This window comes from Rhinoderma darwinii, chromosome 8 (assembly GCF_050947455.1).
Source record: "Rhinoderma darwinii isolate aRhiDar2 chromosome 8, aRhiDar2.hap1, whole genome shotgun sequence".
In the NCBI taxonomy this organism is placed as follows: Eukaryota; Metazoa; Chordata; class Amphibia; order Anura; family Rhinodermatidae; genus Rhinoderma; species Rhinoderma darwinii.
The window spans coordinates 105,685,005-105,705,586 of NC_134694.1; the positions used below are offsets into that span (position 1 = coordinate 105,685,005).

Consider the following 20,582-nt stretch of genomic DNA (forward strand, 5'->3'; position numbering starts at 1 on the left):
AATAAAAAATTCCAATCTAAAAGTTGCATAAAATCACATAATACAGTTTAATTTTTATATATATATAGCAGTTTTACACAGGCAGATATTAGTTAATCACCTTTAGGGTATGTTCACACGCTTAACAAAAAACGTCTGAAAATATGGAGCTGTTTTCAAGGGAAAACAGCTCCTGATTTTCAGAAGTTTTTTGAGCAACTCGCGTTTTTCGCTGCGGTTTTTACGGCCGTTTTTGGAGCGGTTTTCAAGAGTCTATGAAAAAAAGCTCCAAAAACATCCCAAGAATTGTCCTGCACTTCTTTTGACGAGCCGTCCTTTTACGCGCTGTCTTTTGACAGCGACGCGTAAAATGACACCTCGTGGGAACAGAACATCGTAAAACCCGTTGAAAGCAATGGGCAGATGTTTTTAGGCGTATTAGGGGCGTAATTGGAGGCGAAAAAAGCCTGAATTACGTCTGAAAACAGTGCATGTGAACATACCCTTAGAGCGTGCCAATAACACAGCTTGTCTGCTCCATTCAAACAGAGCAAGGATCGGGAGTATGGGAACAAATGATCGTTACCTCGCTCATTCACCCCCCCCCCCACGCATTTGCATCTTGTCTATTTACACAGGGAGATGTGCTGCCGACGAGTGACTGATCGCTCGCTACCCTGTCTATACAGGTCGATGATCAGTAGCAAGCATTCATACAAATGCTTATTCACCCATGTAAAAGGGCCTTTACTGTTGCAGCACCCATAACTACACAATATAGTGCTTAACAAATGCAGCAGACATTGAACTATTATTGTGTGTATTGGAACATAAGGCCGTGTTTCTGTCTGTTTAAAGACGTTTCAAAAGATGATAGTAGGGAAATTCTCCATAGAACACTTCAATATTATATATATATATATATATATCTATATAATATTTTTATTATTATTATTTGTGAGGAAACCATGAAAAAACAGAGAATAGACATGCTGCATTTCTTTTTTGAATACAGTATGCCCTAAAAAAAAAAATTGCTTTTAAGGCTGTATTCACATTACATTTGAACAGTAGCATACCTTTAATGGAGGCAGACCACACTACTGCTATGGGGCCCAGGGTCAAATGGCCCCACTTTGCCCCCCTGTCCCACCAAATTATTGACGACCGGGACCCTCAAACTAATTGTAGTCACGTCCTTACACACGGATGCGATTGAAACCGTTTCTGGCCCTGCAGGATGCCATACTGGGCACCCTGCATTGCCCCATGACGTCATTGCACTGCCTGCGCCATTTTGGCTGAAAGAGACGAGGCCTTACCTTTGTGGCTGCGGCACGACGTAGCGGCGATGGATCGTTGACAGGCGAGTATTCCATTCCTTGCTGTTGAGGGGCTTTTAATTCAGGGGGCACAGCTTGGGGCACTTTAATTCAGGTGCAGTGTGGGTCACTTAATTTATGGGGCAAAGTGTTGGACAATTTTTATTTAGGGGGAATATTGGGGGGCATATTTGTATTCGAGGGTACAGAGTTAGATATATTTTTATTTACAGGTTAAGTAAAGGGCATGTTTTTTATTTCAGGGACCACAATGTGGAGCATTATTTTTCAGGGGCGCTATATGCGACCTTGTTATTTTCAGGGGCACAGTGTGGGGATTTGCAGCAAAAGTGAAGAGCAGAAGACCTCTAATCCGTAAACTGCAGAGAAGAAGTTGTGGTCGAAAGCAGTAGTCATGGCGGTCTGGATTGGATGGAGAAGAAAAGGAAAGAGGGTGACGCTAGTCAGAGAATAGGTCCCCTGTAAGTCACTAAATGTAAATATTTATTCTGCCACTGTGTCTGATCAGAGGTGCTGTCACTCGTATGGTCTACAGCACGATGATGGGTGGTAGGCAGACTTTTTCTATGGGGCCCTTTGATTTCTATGTATGCCCCTAGCTTGAACACATTCAGCTTTTGCTGGCTAATAGATCTATTGAAAGGTGTCACATTTATCAATATATTTGTGCCTTTTTTTTTTTTTGTGTATTTTACTCCAAATATCTGTCTTATCTGCTGTGCTACATATTTATTAACCATTTGCACCACGCACGGCCGTTTGTAAAAGTGGGTGTGGCTGACTTCTTTAAAAGTCTCATCTCTTCCTGACAGACCCTGTAATAGAAAAAGTGCAGACATTTTAGCCAGTGTGAAAGTTAATGGCAGTGAGTGGCATATTGGGGCACCTGCATTTATAAATTTGTTACTACACAGGTCAATAAATTAGCCGAACTTTCACTAATAATTTGGCTAAAATAATGCAGCTTTTGATGCATATGGGCCATTTTGCTTTTAAAGGGAAGGTGTCATGAATTTTTTTTTTATCATATTGCTTTTAGTATGATAATAAAATAACATTTATTTGTGTTCTTGTGTTCTACTTTCACTTCTCTATGGGGGCTCCCATTTTTTTTTTTTTTCATCTCGGTGTCGATTAACGGCACACAGTGTAGGAGGTTTGAAGATTCAACCCCCTCCTTCTGGCACTAGCCAGAATAAGGGAGGGGGGATTGTGTGAGGACACTAGAGATTGTGTGTCTACCCCAAATTTGCAGCATAAAGCAATGAGGTTGCTGTACCACATTGACTATACGGCAATTTTGGGAACTGCTCCCTCTAGTGCCCAGCACATGGAAATGTTATAAATTAGAATCTAATTTATAATATTTCCTGACTTGTGAAAAACTTAAAACAATGTGTAATCACTCAAATAATTGTTTAACTAAAAAATAAATTCTAGCGACACATTCCCTTTAAACCCCTTTTAGTTTTACCTTGGCCCTTTCACATTGTAAAACCTGACAATAGGAGCACACAGAGGGTGAGGAGGGTCATAGTATCTGTAAACCCATCCCAAACTTTTCATGAGAAATGGAATAAAAAGATAATTATTTCTGCCACCACTAGAGGGAGCTCACTATATATGAATTTATTATAGAGGTATACTAAAGCTGTATAAATTCCTATGCAGTGAACTCCCCCTAGTGGTGGCTGCAGAAATACAGACTTATGTGTTGTAACTTTATGACTGTGTGGAGAGTAGCAGGGAATTTAAAGCTATGGAGTAAACACAATTGAAGGTACCACTTCCTGTCCTAGACCACTTGCATTAACCCCTTTACCATCCTATCCAGGGATACCAGTTGTACTTAAAATCCTGTACCTATGACATTTTTAAAGGGATTGTGCCCATCTGTAATGGCTTTCAAATAATCCTTCCAATGGAAGAGGTGTAGTTAAGATCCTGGGTCCCTTGTGCCATTCATAACACTATTGTCTTATGTGACTCATGAACCAGGGCCCGGGAGTGACTGCTATCTCTGTACAAACACCTGTGCTCAGATTAGGTGACAATTTATTTAGAATATAAGTTATAACACTATAGCATCTATGATGTGACAATGAAAATGACATTTTCCATGACAAGTCCAAATGCCTCCTGCTTTTTTAGGACAGTGACAACTATTCACATGGAGGAAGCATCATCTTGGTGTCACACACATCTGGTATGATCTTGGTATTGCTCCATTTGTATTTGGTTTCGGGGTGATTTCAAGGTCCGCTGTAGCCGTATTTGATCTCAGGCTGAACCTCTGTAATATGGTGGTAAGGAAGAGAAAAATTTCCATGCGTGCCAGACCTTCTCCAATACAACTCCTCTTCCCTGGAGGTAGAAAAAAAAAAAAAAGTGGGGATAACGCGAGGTAGACTGCACAAGCCAACCTCCTTTATTTATTTATTTATATATATATATATATATATATATATATATATCATTCTCTAATCTGTTTCTCCTACATCATGTAATTTAGAAAAAAATAATAATAATTATTTATACAGATAGACATTACCTAATGAGAAAGGTATAAATGCCTTATTCTTCTTAAAACTACCATCATCATTCAAAAAGTGTGAGGGGTCAAATTGTTTTGGATTCTTAAAATATTTAGGATCCTTTAAGGCAGACGTCAGTAAGGCGAACACCATCGTACCCTGAAGAAGAGAAAATATGCAACATTATTTTAGGGTAAAATCCAATTGGCCCCAAAAAGTGTGATAGGAACCGGTATACCTCAGATGACCCACCGGGTGGTAGGTTGAGCTTTTCAAGCTCACTTAGGGTAGGAACACACACAGCGTAAATACTGTGGATTTTTCGCAGTGGATTAATTGCAGAAAATCCGCAGCGTTTTACAGTAGCAGCAGAGCGGGTGAGATTTCAACAACTCTCATCCCCACTCTGCGGAAAAATGAAGCCGAAAAAAACCGCAAGCGAGAATATTTTTTTTATATATATATATATATATATATATATATATATATACTTACCCAGATTTCAGTAATGACATTTTCGCCTACCAAAACACTAATGGTGCTATATAGGGTATGACTATAATTTTTTAAAAATACCTGTTACCCAAGTCAGCCCATCGTGAACCATAAAGAAATACTTGTATCCCTCCGGACTCTGTATGCAAATGAGTACTGAAGAGTCCTACAATCCAGGAAGTGTCCTGCAGCCTAAGCAGAGGACATGTTTAATGAGCCAGTCTTAATAGGAGTCAAATTTGTTAAGAGACGCACAACACTCCTTGCCACTTCCACTAAACTCTACCCACTTCTTAAAAAAAAAAAAAAAAAAAAAATAAAAGTGTTGAGAGTGGTGAAAAAGACACAAGTCCCAAATTTGACCGGCATAGAAAAGTTTCTGAATTTTTCCCTCTGTTAACAGCACAACAGTCGCAGACAGAGACAGAAAAGGGGTCTTTTACAGAAACAGTGTCTGGGCCTCTTGGTGTCCAAAACTTAGGTCCTCTTCACATCTGCGTTGGAGGCTCCATTAGGGGCCTCAGTCACAGATCCAGCCCAAAAGACCAGAAACAATAGCGCAGCGTACTGTGTTATTGTTGCCAGTAAATCCACGGACACCATGATGAGAATCCGATGGAACCCATTAAAGTCCATGTTTTTCCTTGGTCAAAGATGGTGTCAGTCATTGAACAGAATCGGCCCTACGGTATTTTCGTTGTGCTGCTCTCTGACTGAGCAGAACAACAGAAACACAGACGCAGATGTGAACAGGCCGTTACTTTGTCGAGAGAGAAAAGTCATCATTATAAATTTCACTTTACCAATGTGCAGTGATACAGTCCCGCGCATGCAATCTAGAAGATTGTAGGATCTGATTTTTTCTTTACAATAGTGAAAGGCTCTTTTGCGCATTTCAAAACACGTAATAAAACCATGGTCACCGAGGAAGGAATACAACTAGGCAAACGGAAGTAGCACAGTCTACAACATACATTAACGAAAGCTGCAAGAAGATAAATAAGCATAGATTATGCAAAGTTATGTAACCGTAATAAAACTGCATGGTATGCTTTAAAGCGGAGGCTGAACTGGAGATTGACAAAGACATAAACCTGGTACTTTTAAGCTAAGGCCCCATGCTCACAAATGTGCTTTTGCGGCCGCAATTCCCCCAAAAACCCACGGGTGAATTGCGGCCCCATTCATTTCAATGGGCCCATCGACTCGACCATGGTTTCCACGGTCCGTGCATGGCCCAGGAGCCTAGACCACAAAAATAATGGACATGTCTTATTACGGCCGTGTTTTGCGGTCCAGGCTCCTAGAAAATGATGCACGTGGCCATGTGCAGATTTGCGGGCGGCTCGCGGGTGACATTCCGCGGCCGACCGACCCGAAAATCACGGCCGTGCACATGGCTACGGTCGCGTGCATGAGGCCTTAAACTACAGACCTACAGCATGACGCATGCGACAATACAGAACACCAACACTTACTGTCGTCATCTCAATGGAAACAACATTGCATTACACCTTTCCAAAGACTGTCCCAATTCATGCAGGTTCCTGGGTTCTTGAAGGCTCCAGGTGCTCTTTGGACCTGGTCGAATATTTTTGAAAGCTGATTGTATATTTCCAAAGTTACAGAAATATCAGACCAAAGCCAATGGGGTCCAGGAGCTCCAAGTACAAACCGTGCTTGAAATAGGACAATGTGAGGGTCCACAGGAAAGGCTCTCAAAGATTATTAAGCCCATCTGAGATTATCATTTACGTTCCAAGACTTTCTGACCTTGGGAATGTTATAGCCTCGGAAAATGGCATCTTGATTGGTACCATGAATCAGCCCCATGGGTGTCACATCCGCAAACCTCTGAATCTCGTGGACAACTGCATCTGTATACGGCATCTTGATTCGATCTTCTACAGAAGGACATCGGTCCTGACCAATCACATGGTCTATCTCTTCCTGAATCTTTCCTAAGGATTACATTACATTTGTAAAGACAGTGGTACCATTGCCAGGAACATGTAATGACTGCATTATTTATTACAATATGACCCTTTATGTCTAGTTTATGCAGGTTCCTACTTGATTTTCTTACATATAGCAATTCATTTACCCTTTCTAAATTCCTGGCCTATGTTCTCTACTGTAGGAACACCCAGTCTAATCTCCGCGCCTCATTATCTAAGCATTTCTGCTCCCTTTGCCATGCCCTATTGAGATATTTATAAAGATCTTGCTATCAGCTCTGGCTTCATTCATCACCCCAGATACCAGTCACTTGACAAAAAGATGTATTTTATTACCAACATCCTCACTGGGTTGTTAAATTGCATCTGATTGGGCAATTGCGATCCCATAATCATTGTTTGACAGATATAGAAATACAAGATTACACTTAAAATTAATGTTTTTAGGTGTAGGTTGTTTGCAGAATAATTTTGTAATATATCTTTATTGGAACTACTTGCATTTAATACAGAGCTCAAAATCCCTGCTTAGACATAGTTAAATACTAAAATTCTACATGCCTACAGCCACCACTAGAGGGAGCTTACTGCATACTGTTGTATAATGGAGATCAATGTATAAGTAGTATGCAGTAAACACCTAAGCTCCCTCTAGTGGTGGTAATCGTTAATGTTCAAAAAATGTTAGGATATTTAATGATATACCGTATGTGTGTAGTACTAAAAATTGTAGCATGTTTTAACATTTTTTGTTGCGGTTTATTAGTTATTGAATGTAAACGTTATTATAGCTCAAGAAACATACATATAAGCCACTGCAAAGATATAATATTCACCACTATACCAGCAGTCATATTTGAGGATTCCCCTTTCCTAACAAGCGATACTATAGAAAACAAAAATATAGCAACAGTCGGAAGATCAGCGGTGAATCTTTTTATCTATGGCCGGACATAGAGGTCCTCATACACATCCATGTTACTAAGGAATTACAATGGTGTGAGAACATACTAAGAGGGGCTTACTTTCCACCTCTGGATATTTGAGAAGAAGGAGCAAGCCATATTTCAGGGTTGTGCTTGTAGTTTCTGTGGCAGCAAAGAAGAGGTCAAAGACGGTACCAAATAAATTATCAAAGTGGAATTCAGTGTTTGGGTTGTCCTTCTCCTGTGATATGTAATTCAGAAACAACAAAACACTTGGCGTTAGAAGATTGAATTTTATAGACAGTCCAGAAATACAACATGTCATTTAGTTATATAGTAGATATTCTGCACTCTACCTCCTCCATCTTTATTAAGAAGCAGTTAATAAAGTCCCGAGGAGAGTGGACATCATGAGTCGCTCTGTGTTTTTCCGATGACTCGGCTACAAAGTCCTTCAGCTTCTGAAGATTTGTAAATAGTTTCTGGTGGGGTCCGGGGAATACTTGGAGAGTCTTAGGAAATATATTGAGGAGCTGGAGAGAGAAGGGCATGATTTATACTATACAGTTAATATTAATACAATAAATGGACAACCTCAACCTGTAAAATGTATGTATATAATTACAGAAGCGTACAAAACTACCAATCCACAATTATACTAAACTCACCCATTGCGTATAGACCTATATGCGCACATTCAATAGACTTAGCGTCCTCAGCCCATTTAGTTAGACTGTGAGAAGGGTGGAGGACAGTGTAGCATGTGTAGTAAGCAACGACAAATCTCCTGGCTAATGCACAGATACGGTGCAAGGACCAAGCTCAGTACATAAATACAGCACCAGAACAAAGCTCAGTACATATATACAGCACCAGAACAAAGCTCAGTACATATATACAGCACAAGCACAAAGCTCAGTACATATATACAGCACAAGCACAAATACAGATCAGTACAGAGATCCTTTGCAAATTCAGTTTAACCCCTGCTATATAAGTTTGAACGGCATAAAACTACAGCTCCCAGTATAGCCAGAACGACGGTAAGGATATGATGGAAGTTGCGGTTTCACAAAACAGAACGATACACTCATCATCTCGCTGCAGATCATACAGTGACTACACTACTGATCAGTCACAGGGAGAATAAACGTTTACATTTGGTGACTCACCGGTGATATCTTCTCCGATTGGAGTTGTTCTTTTTCCCTTTTCTTTTCCATCTGGTTCTCTGTAGATGACCAGGCTTCCTCCAGCGGAAAGACACAGCGGCGCAATGACCTCATCGCTAAAGTGCCAAATAGCGAGGCATCCTGTGCCTCACCAGGTAGCGCTAGGCAACTCAATTGTATTTGCGTCCTAAAGACTCGGATACAATTGAGTGCAGGGGACCAGTTCCGGTTTTCCACTTCACCCAGGCTTTGCGAACCGGCTGCAACATTAATGACCTGTTCGGGAGAACCGGCCGGATCCCACCCCTGTATATACACCTTTTGAAAGCGTTTTTTTTTTTCTTTTGAGTAAAAAGTGTGTTTTGTGCAACTTTAGAATTTGTTTTTATTAAGAATTATTTTTACTTTGAGATACAGCTGCTTTGAATTCGGTATACAGAGTAGCTGTATCGTGCGCTATGATCTGAATCCGTTAGTCCCGCGGGACTGACTGGTTTAGTGTCAGCGGGTCCTGCGTGTCTGTGACACAGGATCCACCTGTAATCTATCATATATAAGTTATGAACTTCGATGTGATCAATAGCAGTTCGATCCTGCATGGACCTGATGACTCTGAATCCGTCATTCCCCCTGACCTGACAGATTCAGATCTTAGCGTATGATACAGATGCTCTGTATACAGGAATCTGAGCAGCTGTATCTCAAAAAAGTTAAAATAATAAAAAAAAGAAAAACTAAATTATAAAGTTGCACAAAACACAGTGATTGATCTTTTTATTAAAAACGAAAAACAACAACCCTTTAAAAGGTGTACATAGCCTTTAAATACATATTGTATAGCTACTTGATAGCACTTGGCTGCATTACAGCTCTGTATAAACTCCAAGTTGTATGGAGACATAATACAGCACCCATAGAAGTCTTTGATGCCATACTGTTCCTCCATATGCCCCATATTTCATAGGAAGGCATACAGTGCTATCTTCCTGTTGTATTCATATGGATCATGACATGCTCTATCTCATGCCATTTTAGGAAGATAATCTCCCCATAGCACCATACTCAGTATGAAGCCATAAGGACTATGTGCCACGGGCTCCACGTGCATAATACATATTGGATAAAAGTTGACTGAAATGGCCTTTGCATGGGAGGCTTCTGGCGTCGTACGGTTATCTAGGCATCCAGACCGCTCGCTCCTGGTTGCATCTCATATAATCATTTTTAAACTTCTGATGGGGGGGGGGGTACAGTCACAGTTATAACCCGAGGTACGATAAGAAAATAGTTGCCCCAAAGAATACAGGGATTGCAGGAAGTTTACGAGTGATGTAGCAGATTGAGGGCATCATCTCTCCTCCTGCAATAGACTCCTCTTCTTTGACATTTAAATTTTATGAAGTATGATATAAAGGGGAGGGGGTAAAATATAAAAGACGGTTAATCAATTTTTTTAAATTTAAATTTCTACATACAGATATTTACTTTTCGAGGCCGATGCTGCATTATTCTGGCATTACTGGAATAATTCTTTAAATTGACTTACCATTCCCCAAGTGGAAGACATGAGCAGAGTTATTTCTTTCAGTAGAGCAAGTAAAGTATGAAAAGTGATATCTTCATAATCAAACCGTTCCCCAAACACGACTGAGCAGATCACATTAGAGACAGCCATAACGAGCAAATGACTTGGATCAAATAGGGTTTCTACAAGAAATGATCATAATTAGTTATTTATGCAATATTTCACACAAAAATGTTAATAAAATTACTCCCTTCCCCTCAGTTTCATGGAAAAATACAGCAAGGATGGGTCTGCTAAAACCCTATATAGGGCACACGGTGACCATGCAATATGTCACGTGATCGCCGGGACTGATGCAGTATTGCTGCTTGATGTATTGTGTGCAAAACGAGCGCTCAATGACAGTAATACAATATATTTAGCAATCAGGACGGTAGAGGTGGCAATAAAATGTCTCTGTCTTTTATAGGGAGTTTGGCTCCCACTCCTGAAACTGTATATTTCCTGTGTGGCTGCACCCCCTACATATGCGGACAAGTCCATGGCATAAAGATGTTGGGCGGTCCAAAAGTAGTTAAACTCTATAATAATGGCTTCTAAACCAAATATGACTAACATAGAACTACCTGCAAAAAAAAAACAAAACTATATTATGCTCATATGAAAACGGTCTTGAAAGGGTTTTTATGGTTTGGAAGACCCCATTTCAGGTTGCGGGTTTCCCCCCAAAAAATATTATTAAATAGGAATGGGTTTCAGTGGTGGAAACTCACTTTGATCAGCTGGTAATTTGAGGAAACTACTGTGTAAGTGCTTGTTTTACCTGCAGCGCCTTCGCAGGGAGATCAAAGTATTACAGGACACTAATTGGGGCATCCATTGCTTCGAATTAGTGTCCGTAGTTCTCCGGAGCAAAGAGCAAAAGAGGACATGTGTGAATAATTCATTAATCCTATCCTTCTATAGTCCTTATTATTAGATTTCACCCTACCATATAGAATGCTGGTCGAAAAAAAGAGCAACACAATACATGACCACAAACCTTCTTTCTTACGGAATTCTTCCACTACATAACGTGCTTCTTCTTGTATCCGCTCCTCAGTACTTCTTTTGCCCATTCCGATATTTCTTAGTGTAGAAAGGGAGAATCTACGCATCTGTTTCCAGCAAACACCATTGCTCAGGATCACGCCTGTTCAGGAAAGGAAACCACCGGTGGAATTTGGGTTGGTATCGGGATGTGAGTTTCTATCCTGAGTTTTATTATGGTCAACGGGACATTTAATCTACCTCCATTTTCCTTAAGTTACTAATCTAAAGGAAGGTAATTATCTTTAAATGTAAGTTCTCCAATTTCCTGCTATTTACCGTAACCTTTGAAGAGCAGATCACCAAGTTGAGTAGGTCCTCTAATATTGAATGTATCTCCATGGTCTATCAGAGCCTCTTTCACACAATCATAGCCGGTCAAGACCACCGCAGGTGCGCTGGACAGGTAGATGGTGAACACTGGACCATAGATCTCACTCAGCTGAAGGGGGAACAAATAATATTTAAAAAAAAAAAAACCATACAGGATAAGGAAATTGCAGCATGGGCACACACCTTGCCAGTCACAGTCAGGTCCTTCATATCAAATATTTAATGGACGCCAAACATGCCCTTGACAATGCCAACCCCATAAGCATGCTAGCCATATGCTTCCATAACAGTGCCCTCATTTCAGTCCCTGTTACATGACTCCATAAAAGTGTCCCTTTAAAGTGCTTACCCGGGGCCACTCCATAACGGGGAATAAGTATATGCATACTGCTTCCAGGCAGCAAGGACAACGTCTGTCCCTGTATTCAATGAACCAGCAATGTTTTTACTGACAAATGAGCAGGATCCGGGGTACGGTCATCAATGCACATTGGAAAATGTTAACCTGTGACCCACTCCCCATGTACATCTATGTTAATGTGTATAAGAGTAATGTGGCCGCTCCTCCTAAGAGTTCATCTACATGGCCATATCTGACAACTACGCTTTAATAGTTCATGATAAGGGTAAGGTTAGAATGCTAATACTGAGATTAAATACTATAACCAGTTCCCCTATGTACTGTATGTAAACAGCGCCCCCTGCTTGGAATTATGTTAGAAATAGACTTTGCATTTAGCAGTTTGGTTAGGAAAAGAGTCGCACGCCCTCACCTTCACCAAAGACTGGGGCATTTCTTTAACGCTTATATCAAGCATAGAGCCTAGTACAGGCAGTGGCGATGGACCAGGTGGCATATTTTTCTCTCTCATTTTTTTCCTCCAAGTGAAGAAATACAGGACAAGGCTGACCAAGATGGCGAGGAGCAGAGTCCCCAATACTCCCAGTTCCATTGTGATCCTAGACTTGTAGCCTGAAAACAGGAAGATAGACATTTATTACATATAGAGGAAAGTCCCAGTCACCTATAACCATCTCTGTCCAATGTGCGAGACAGACTCCATGGCATCATGCATAGTGGACCAGTTTCATACATGAAACGCCGCTCGCCCTATTAGGACATCGGGATAAAATACTGTATCAATGTAGAATTGAATACCTGTGATAGCAGGTAAGGGCCTCATGACCACGGAAAACCCCTACGTCTGAGAATCCACACAATTTATTTTACAATACACTTGAATATGACATGTTAACTTTATTCTGCGCTTCATTACGATGACAGTGATATCACATTTACAGATGTAGCCATCTTTATCTTAACTCCATAAATACACAGTGGCCAGAAACTTTAACTGGACTTTTTCCAATGACTTTTCAATAGTTTGTGTTGTGGGATATCACACTGCAGCAAGTTATCAGAGTCAAGATAAAGTTGGCTACATCTGTATATAATTTTTTTTTTATGTTTTACTACATTTTTCACAATAAAAAATTTGTAATCGTTTTTTTTTGTGCCGCCACATTTTGAGGGCAATAACTGGTTTTTAATGTTAACAGCTATATAAGGACTTTGCGCGACGAATTGTATTTTTTCATTGGCGCCATTTTGGGGTACATATAACTTATTTATTAACTTTTATAAACTATTTTAAAGGGAGAATTGGAAAAAAAAACAGCAAATCTGCCAAAACATTGTGTTTTAAATGTACTCCGTTGACTAAGTGGTATAAATAACGTGTTAAATTCATTCTTTGGGTCGGTACGATTACTGCGATACCCCAGTTTTACTACTTTTGCAAATGAATATCACATTTCATAATAAAAAATAGGATTTACGTTGCGGTTGATTTTTTCCGTTGATGCAGCTGTATGAAGGCATGTCTTTCGCGGGACGAATCATTTTCTAATAGAACCATTTTGAGGTACGAATAAATTATTGATTTATTTTGATTAATTTTTTTTGGGGGGGGAAAGGGATGGAGATAAAAAAAAACAACATTTGCACCGTTGCTCTATTTTTAATGCCGCTAAAAGACTGTAATTAGAACATAATGGTACGTCCACTTGGACAAACGGGTTAAGGGAATTCAAAATAAATATACACATACATGTGCGCTGACAATTGCCACAGAGGCACCAAATGTACAAAAGTGCACTATGCAATGGGCACTAGAGGGCAGTCACGTATAGCTGTCCTGACTAATCTGTTGTATATGCTCGCAGTGTTAAAAAAAAACATAAAACAACACAGACGCGCGTTAGTTCTCACGTAAACAGCCGTATTACAGCGCCATACAATATAGTACAGCACCTATATAAGTGTGTGGGCCCATACCGTACTATAGCCCTGTATGCCTGACCATATTTTATAAAGTTAGCGCCGCCTATTCAAACAGTCCATAACAAAACTTTTATAAGGCTGAATTCACACCTGCAGTTTTGGCACAGGAGTTTAAGCCAAAGCAGGAAGAGGATATAAGACAGGAGATATATCAGACTTTCCTGTATACTTTTCCTTCCTTTTCTATATCCACGTCGAGCCTTGTAAATACATATATACTTCTCCCTGCTCCCCAGTGTGAACAGGCCTAAGGCCTCGTGCAAACTTCAGTCTTTTTCTTCAGGGTAAAGCCGCAATAAAAGGGATATACTGTCTGTAGTTCACTGTGAAGATATTTCTTAGTAAGTCCTTACACTCACCCGAAGCTCTGCTGTCTCATGTGAAAGCCTCAGGGAGAATCAGAGGCCGGGATGTGAGCCGCACATTGTGTACTACGCCCCTTCCCCTCAGTGATTGAGTTTCCGCCCTTCCTCGGCTCAGGTTACAGAGTAATTCATCCATTATGGGATTTACAATTAGATCTTATACAATTTCTCTCCACCATTAGTAGAGTAACGATTATTTCCTCTTCCAGCTCCGTTATTTGTGTCTATACAGTGTTTATTGCTTTTTTGCTTTTTGTAGCTTAGTTACATATTGGGTTGGAACAGGGTGGACTGAGCGTGGTCGTAGCCTCAGGGCGCATTTATGGGGAGATGTGTTTTGGCCACGGATTAAAAACCACATTAAAAATAATCACGGCATAAACTGTAATCGGTTTTACCACGAATTGCTGCGGTTTGTTGTTTACAGCTGTGCGGTTTTACAGGTTAAGCATTTATTTTACAGTTTCACCTATAAAAAACACAAAGGGGAAAACCGCATTGCAAACAGCGGCAATACGTGTTAAAGCCGTGAGCAGTTTTGACAATATTTTTGATAGATTTTTATCTAAAAAATATCTAATGTAAATGGACCCTAAAGGGGTTGTAGCAGAATCGCAGGATAGGTGATAATTGTCTGATCGCTGGGGCCCCGACGACTGGGACCCTACTGATCGCAAAAATGGGGAAGTCCTGAAGCCCGTGTCTCCTCACTGTAGATACCAGAGTGAGGAGGAGCTTGAATGTAGCGTCACCTCGCATGCTCGACGGCCACTCCATTCAAGCTCCTCCTCACTAGGTCTTGTTGATAGGTGTTAATTGTCCACTGCCATGCAACTGACTACAAAAAAAAAGCACGATTTTAGCCACAAATTGCCGCGGTTTTACTGCAAGTATATGTGAGGCACGTAAAAAGCAGGTGCTTCACCTGTACTTGTCACAAAACCGCAGCAATTGGTGTTAAGTAGCCGTGGTCTTGCCTATATGTACACCCCAAGCTGGTGTTTGGTAGCCACAGTCTCTACTATGTTCCCCCCACCCCGCCAAGCTGGTGTTCAGTAGCCGGGGTCTCTCCTATGTGCATTCCCCCAAGCTGATATTCTGTAGCCATGGTCTCTCCTATGTGCATTTCTCCAAGCTGGTGTTCAGTAGCCACGGCAGAAGCATAGCTAGGCTCTCCTGCACCCTGGGCAAAGATTCAGACTGTCTTTCTCGACATTTCCTTACCACTCGACATGTTTGCTTTCCCTACCAATCAGTGAGGTGTAATTTTTTTTTAACTTTTTTTTTTAATGTAACTCGAGCATAAAACCATTTGTATATTTTACAAGCAATATAGTTCTATAAAGGAGTTACTATAACAATAAATTAAAATAAAATATTAGAGGTCACACACAGCCCCCTTGTAGAAAGCGCCATACACAGCCCCCCTCTTGTATAGTGCCACACACAGCCCCCCCTTGTAGATAGTGCCACACACAGCCCCCTCTTGTAGATAGTGCCATACACAGCCCCCTGTAGACAGCTCCAAACACAGCCCCCTGTAGATAGCTCCACACACAGTCCCCTTGTAGATAGCTCCACACACAGCCCCCCTTGTAGATAGCTCCACACACAGCCCCCTTCTAGATAGCACCACACACAGCCCCCCTGTAGATAGAGCCACACAGCACCCCTTGTAGATAGCTCCACACGCAGCACCCTTGTACATAGTGCCACACACAGCCCCCCTTGTAGGTGGTGCCACACAGCCCCTTGTAGATGTGCCACACAGCCCCCCTTGTAGATATGCCACACAGCCTGCCTTCAGATGATGCCACACAGCCCTCCCTTGTAGATCATGCCATCATGAAGATGTAATTATTTTTCATCTTTTTTTTATGTAACTCGAGAATAAAACCACCTGTACATTTTACAAGCAATATAGTTCTATAAGGGAGTTAACATAACAATAAATTAAATGAAAATAAATAAAGAAGTCAGTGCCGGACTAAAACAGACTGTATAACTGAGGCTAATGAGACTGTATGTGACATAATGCACAGCCTCCTCTTTTAGATAGTGCCCCCTAGCCCCCTGTAGTTAGTATCACACCTCTCCTCTTGTATAGTACCACACAGCCCCCTGTAGATAGCACCACACAGCCCCCTGTAGATCGTGCCCCACAGCCCCCTGTTGATAATGCCACACCCCCTTGTAGATAATGCCACATCCCCCTTCTAGATAGTGCCACACAGCCCCCTTGTAGATAGTGCCACACAGCCGCCTGTAAATAGTGCCACACACACACCATACTGTAGATAGCACTACACCCCTTCCTCCCTGTACATAGCGCCATTGGGTCTCCCTAAAGGTGCCTCTGATATCACTGTCCATATACGGATAGTGACATCAGGGGCTTCTCGAGGAGCTGAATCCCTGGGAACGCTGTGGCTGGGGATTTCATCCAAACTTCCCATCTTTCAAGTATCACAAAGGGGGACAACCGATGGGGCATGCATAGCAACACAGTATAATGCCCTCTAGCTGCCCTCACACAGTATAATGCACTCTTGCTGCCACCACACAGTACAATGACCCCCGTAGTTGCCATCATACAGTTTAAAGCCCCCATAGAGGCACTCATACAATATAAAGCCCACACAGATGCCCCCATGCAGTATAATGCCCACAGACATGCCCTCATGCAGATGCCCCATGGCAGTATAATGCCCAATCAAACTCCCCCATACAGCATAATGCTCCTATAGCTGCTCCCATACAGCATAATGTCCTTATAGCTGCCCCATACAGCGCAATGCCCTCTAGCTTCCCCCATACAGTATAATCAGGGCCGCCATCAGGAATTTCAGGGCCCCCTACAGCTAAATTTTCTGGGCCCCCCTACCGTGGCACCGCCTGTTAACGGTACTCCGTCCAGCACCATATCATGGTACCCAGGGCCGCCATCAGGGGGGGTATTATGGGTACTGATGTGAGAGGCCCGGCCAAACCTAATTGAAAGGGGGGCCCGGCAACTGCCGCGACTTGCCTTTGGTAGAAAAAAAAACAGGCCCCTGCGATGGGGCTTGTTTTTTTCACCAAAAGAATGTCGTGAGCTGCGGGCCCCCCTTTCAATTAGGTTTGGCCGGGCCTCTCACATCAGTACCCATAATACCCCCCCTGATGGCGGCCCTGGGTAGCATGGGGGTCGTCATGGGGGCCGTCAAACACTGCCGCCCGTGCGACCGATCGCGCGCACCCGCAAACTCCCGCGCATGCGCACCCGCGAACTGCGCACCGAATTTTGAGGCAGATTTTGACCTGCCCAAACTATCTTGCCGCGTTTTTTGCCAGCGGCGATTGATGACAGCAGACAAAAAACGCAGGGAAAAATGCATTTTCTGCCTCCCATTGATTTCGATGGCAGGTCAGAGGCGGAACCGCGGCAAGAAAGGACGTGCTGCTTTTTCTTTTTTCCGCGACTGGCTCCCATTGATTTCAGATTAAATCAATGGGAGGCAGTTTTGGAAGTTCTTTGGTGCTGATTCTGACGCAGTGTCCGAGTCAATATCAAGGCCCAAAAACTCTGTGAACTGGGCCTTATTGTTAGGGCTTATTCAGATGAACGTGTAATACATCCGTGCAACGTGCGTGATTTTCACGCGCCTCGCACGGACCTATGTTACTCTATGGGGCCGTGCCGACTGTCAGTGATTTTCACGCAGCGTGTGTCCGTGTGTCCGCTGCGTAAAACTCACGACATGTCCTATATTTGTGCATTGTTCACGCATCACGCACCCATTGAAGTCAATGGGTGCGTGAAAATCACGCCCAGCACTTCCGCAGCCGTATAAACTATGAATGAAAACAGAAAAGCACCACGTGCTACAAACATACAAACAGAGTGTCATAATGATGGCGGCTGCGCGAAAATCACGCAGCCACGCATCATACGCTGCTGACACACGGAGCTGTTATGGACCTTTTGCATGCGCAAAACGCCACGCAAAAAGCACACGCTCGTGTAAATCCGGCCTTAGGGTAGGAACACGCTAGGCATGAACACTGCGGATTTTATGCAACACATTTTATTGTGGAAAATCCGCAGCGTATTACAGTCGCAGCAGAGTGAAAATCACTGACAGTCGGCACGGCCCCATAGAGTAACATAGGTCCGTGCGAGGCGCGTGAAAATCACGCGCGTTGCACGGATGTATTACACGTTCGTCTGAATAAGCCCTAACAATAAGGCCCAGTTCACAGAGTTTTTGGGCCTTGATATTGACTCGGACACTGCGTCAGAATCAGCACCAAAAAACTTCCAAAACCGCCTCCCATTGATTTAATCTGAAATCAATGGGAGCCAGTCGCGGAAAAAATAAAAAGCAGCACGTCCTTTCTTGCCGCGGTTCCGCCTCTGACCTGCCATCGAAATCAATGGGAGGCAGAAAATGCATTTTTCGCTGCGTTTTTTGTCTGCTGTCCTCAATCGCAGCGGGCATAAACGCAGCAAAAAACGCGGCAAGATAGTGTGGGCAGGTCAAAATCTGCCTCAAAATTCTTTAAGGAATTTTGAGGCAGATTTTTTCGGCCTGCAAAATACTCTGTGTGAACAGGGCCATACATAAACAGCACTTTGAGACACTTTACTCACCGTGTCAGAAGAGCTGCTCCCACTCCAGTCCTCTTCAGGCGATGTCTTCGGTCCAGATGTCGTCCTTGACCTCCAGGCTCCAGAAAATGGCGGGGATCGTAGAACTCCTGCCGCCGCGCAACAACTAGACTCCTCCCCCTCTCCTTACGCAGCTACGCTCTGGAGAAGGAGGACGAGGCGGAGTCGGACGCGGAGGACGAGGAGTCGGAGGCGGGCCAGCAGGTAAGTAAACTGTGCGCCACTGTCCCTGTGTGGCTGTCCTTCCCCGTAGATCGGACTTGTGTTGCGGGCGCACCGCCTCCCTCTCAGCGGCGCGCCTGGTCGTTCGCGCGTGGGCGCGGTCATGCGCGCGCGGGTGCGAGCTTGCGGTCGTTCACGCGCGCGCGCAAGCGGTGTTTCGCGGCGGTGATGAGAGGGGGGCCCGCAGCTCACGGCGGTGTTTGACGAGAGGGGGGCCCGCAGCTCACGACATTGTTTTGGTGAAAAGAACAGGCCCCATTGCAGGGGCCTGTTTTTTTCTACCAAAGGCAAGTCGCGGCAGTTGCCGGGCCCCCCTTTCAATTAAGTTTGGCCGTGCCCCCTACACTAGTACCCCTAATACCCCCCTGATGGCGGCCCTGTGTAGCGCGAATCACGCGCGTCACCCGGAAGTGCTTCCGTGTGCCGTGCACGATTTGCACGCACCCAATGACTTCAATGGGTGTGTGCTGCGCGAAACACGGGCAAGTATATGACATGTCGTGAGTTTTACACAGCGCACACACGCTGCGTGAAATTCACTGACAGTCTGAGCGGCCCCATTCACTAACATAAGTCCGTGCGACGTAATAAATATCACGGACGTATAACCCGTTCGTGTGAATAAGGCCTTATATTGTCATTTGTAGTGAATTTTCGGTGCACAATCCGCACCAAAAATAGGAGGCAAGTAAGTGGCTTATTCAGATGTCCATGTTCGGTCTGTGATATAAGGACCGTGTATCGGCCATATTTCCCGGACCGACCACAGTTCAGGGAGCGGGGTTTCTAGCATCACAGTTATCTATGATCATAGTCCCTCCCTTCCCGTGGGAATACTGTCCCCGGTCGCGTACTGAAAGCATCATTACAGTATGGGACAGTATTCCCGCAGAGAGGCAGGGACTCCCAGCAACACTGATAACTATGATGCTAGGAGTCCGGCTCCATGAATTGTGGTCAGCCTGTGAGATACAGCCGATACACGCTCCGTATGTCACGGACCGAATGCGGCCGTCTGAATAAGGCCTTAGTCTAGTTACACAGTGCGGTGAAATCCCATTTTTTTGCCACAATTTTTGCAAAAAAACGTGACTTGACCGCACTGTGAGAATATAGCCTAACAGCACTTTTCATGTTTTGTATCTTTTTTTTATGCAATTTTCGTAATTGCGGCACAAATCACGCGGTTTTGCCGCGATTACGAAAATCGCGGCAAAAAAGCGCTAGGAAAATGAAAAAATACCCAAAAACTTTTTAACCAACTTTATACAATCTACAAATGGGGTCAGGGGGATGGGAATCAGAATGGATAGGGGAACATACTCACCAGCCTGCATGTCCTGTCGGCAGTGTAGAGGAGCTGGGGGGCGGGATCTCCACACGCAGCTTCAGCACATGCTGCATCTTCCCCTCCAGTGAAGCTACAACAGGTATGCAGGGGCTGCCGCGATTGTTGCTAGGGGAGTGTCGCTAGGGGGGTGTCGCTAGGGGGGTGCCGCGGGCGTTGCGAGGGGGGGCCCGTGAGCGTTGCGAGGGGGGGGCAACAGTCCGAGGGGGGGGGGGGGCGACGGCAGCCCGGCGGGCCCCTTTTACTTCATCCATGTGGCCGGGCCCCTGACGGGAGTACCAGTAATACCCCCCTGATG

The 20,582-nt window shown here is 43.5% G+C and overlaps 1 protein-coding gene across 1 annotated transcript; it reads right to left on the reverse strand.

Moving 5' to 3' along the window:
- Nucleotides 1-3,373: 3,373 nt before the first annotated feature.
- On the reverse strand, nucleotides 3,374-14,164 carry LOC142659734 (cytochrome P450 2C8-like). Its single transcript, XM_075836160.1, has 10 exons — nucleotides 14,058-14,164; nucleotides 12,128-12,327; nucleotides 11,301-11,463; nucleotides 10,975-11,124; nucleotides 9,954-10,114; nucleotides 7,592-7,768; nucleotides 7,335-7,476; nucleotides 6,125-6,312; nucleotides 3,874-4,015; nucleotides 3,374-3,686 (listed from the first exon to the last, which is right to left on the reverse strand). Exons 2-10 carry the CDS (start codon nucleotides 12,305-12,307, stop codon nucleotides 3,505-3,507), a joined length of 1,485 nt encoding a protein of 494 aa, XP_075692275.1. The 5' UTR covers nucleotides 12,308-12,327; nucleotides 14,058-14,164; the 3' UTR covers nucleotides 3,374-3,504.
- Between the last annotated feature and the right edge of the window lie 6,418 nt (nucleotides 14,165-20,582).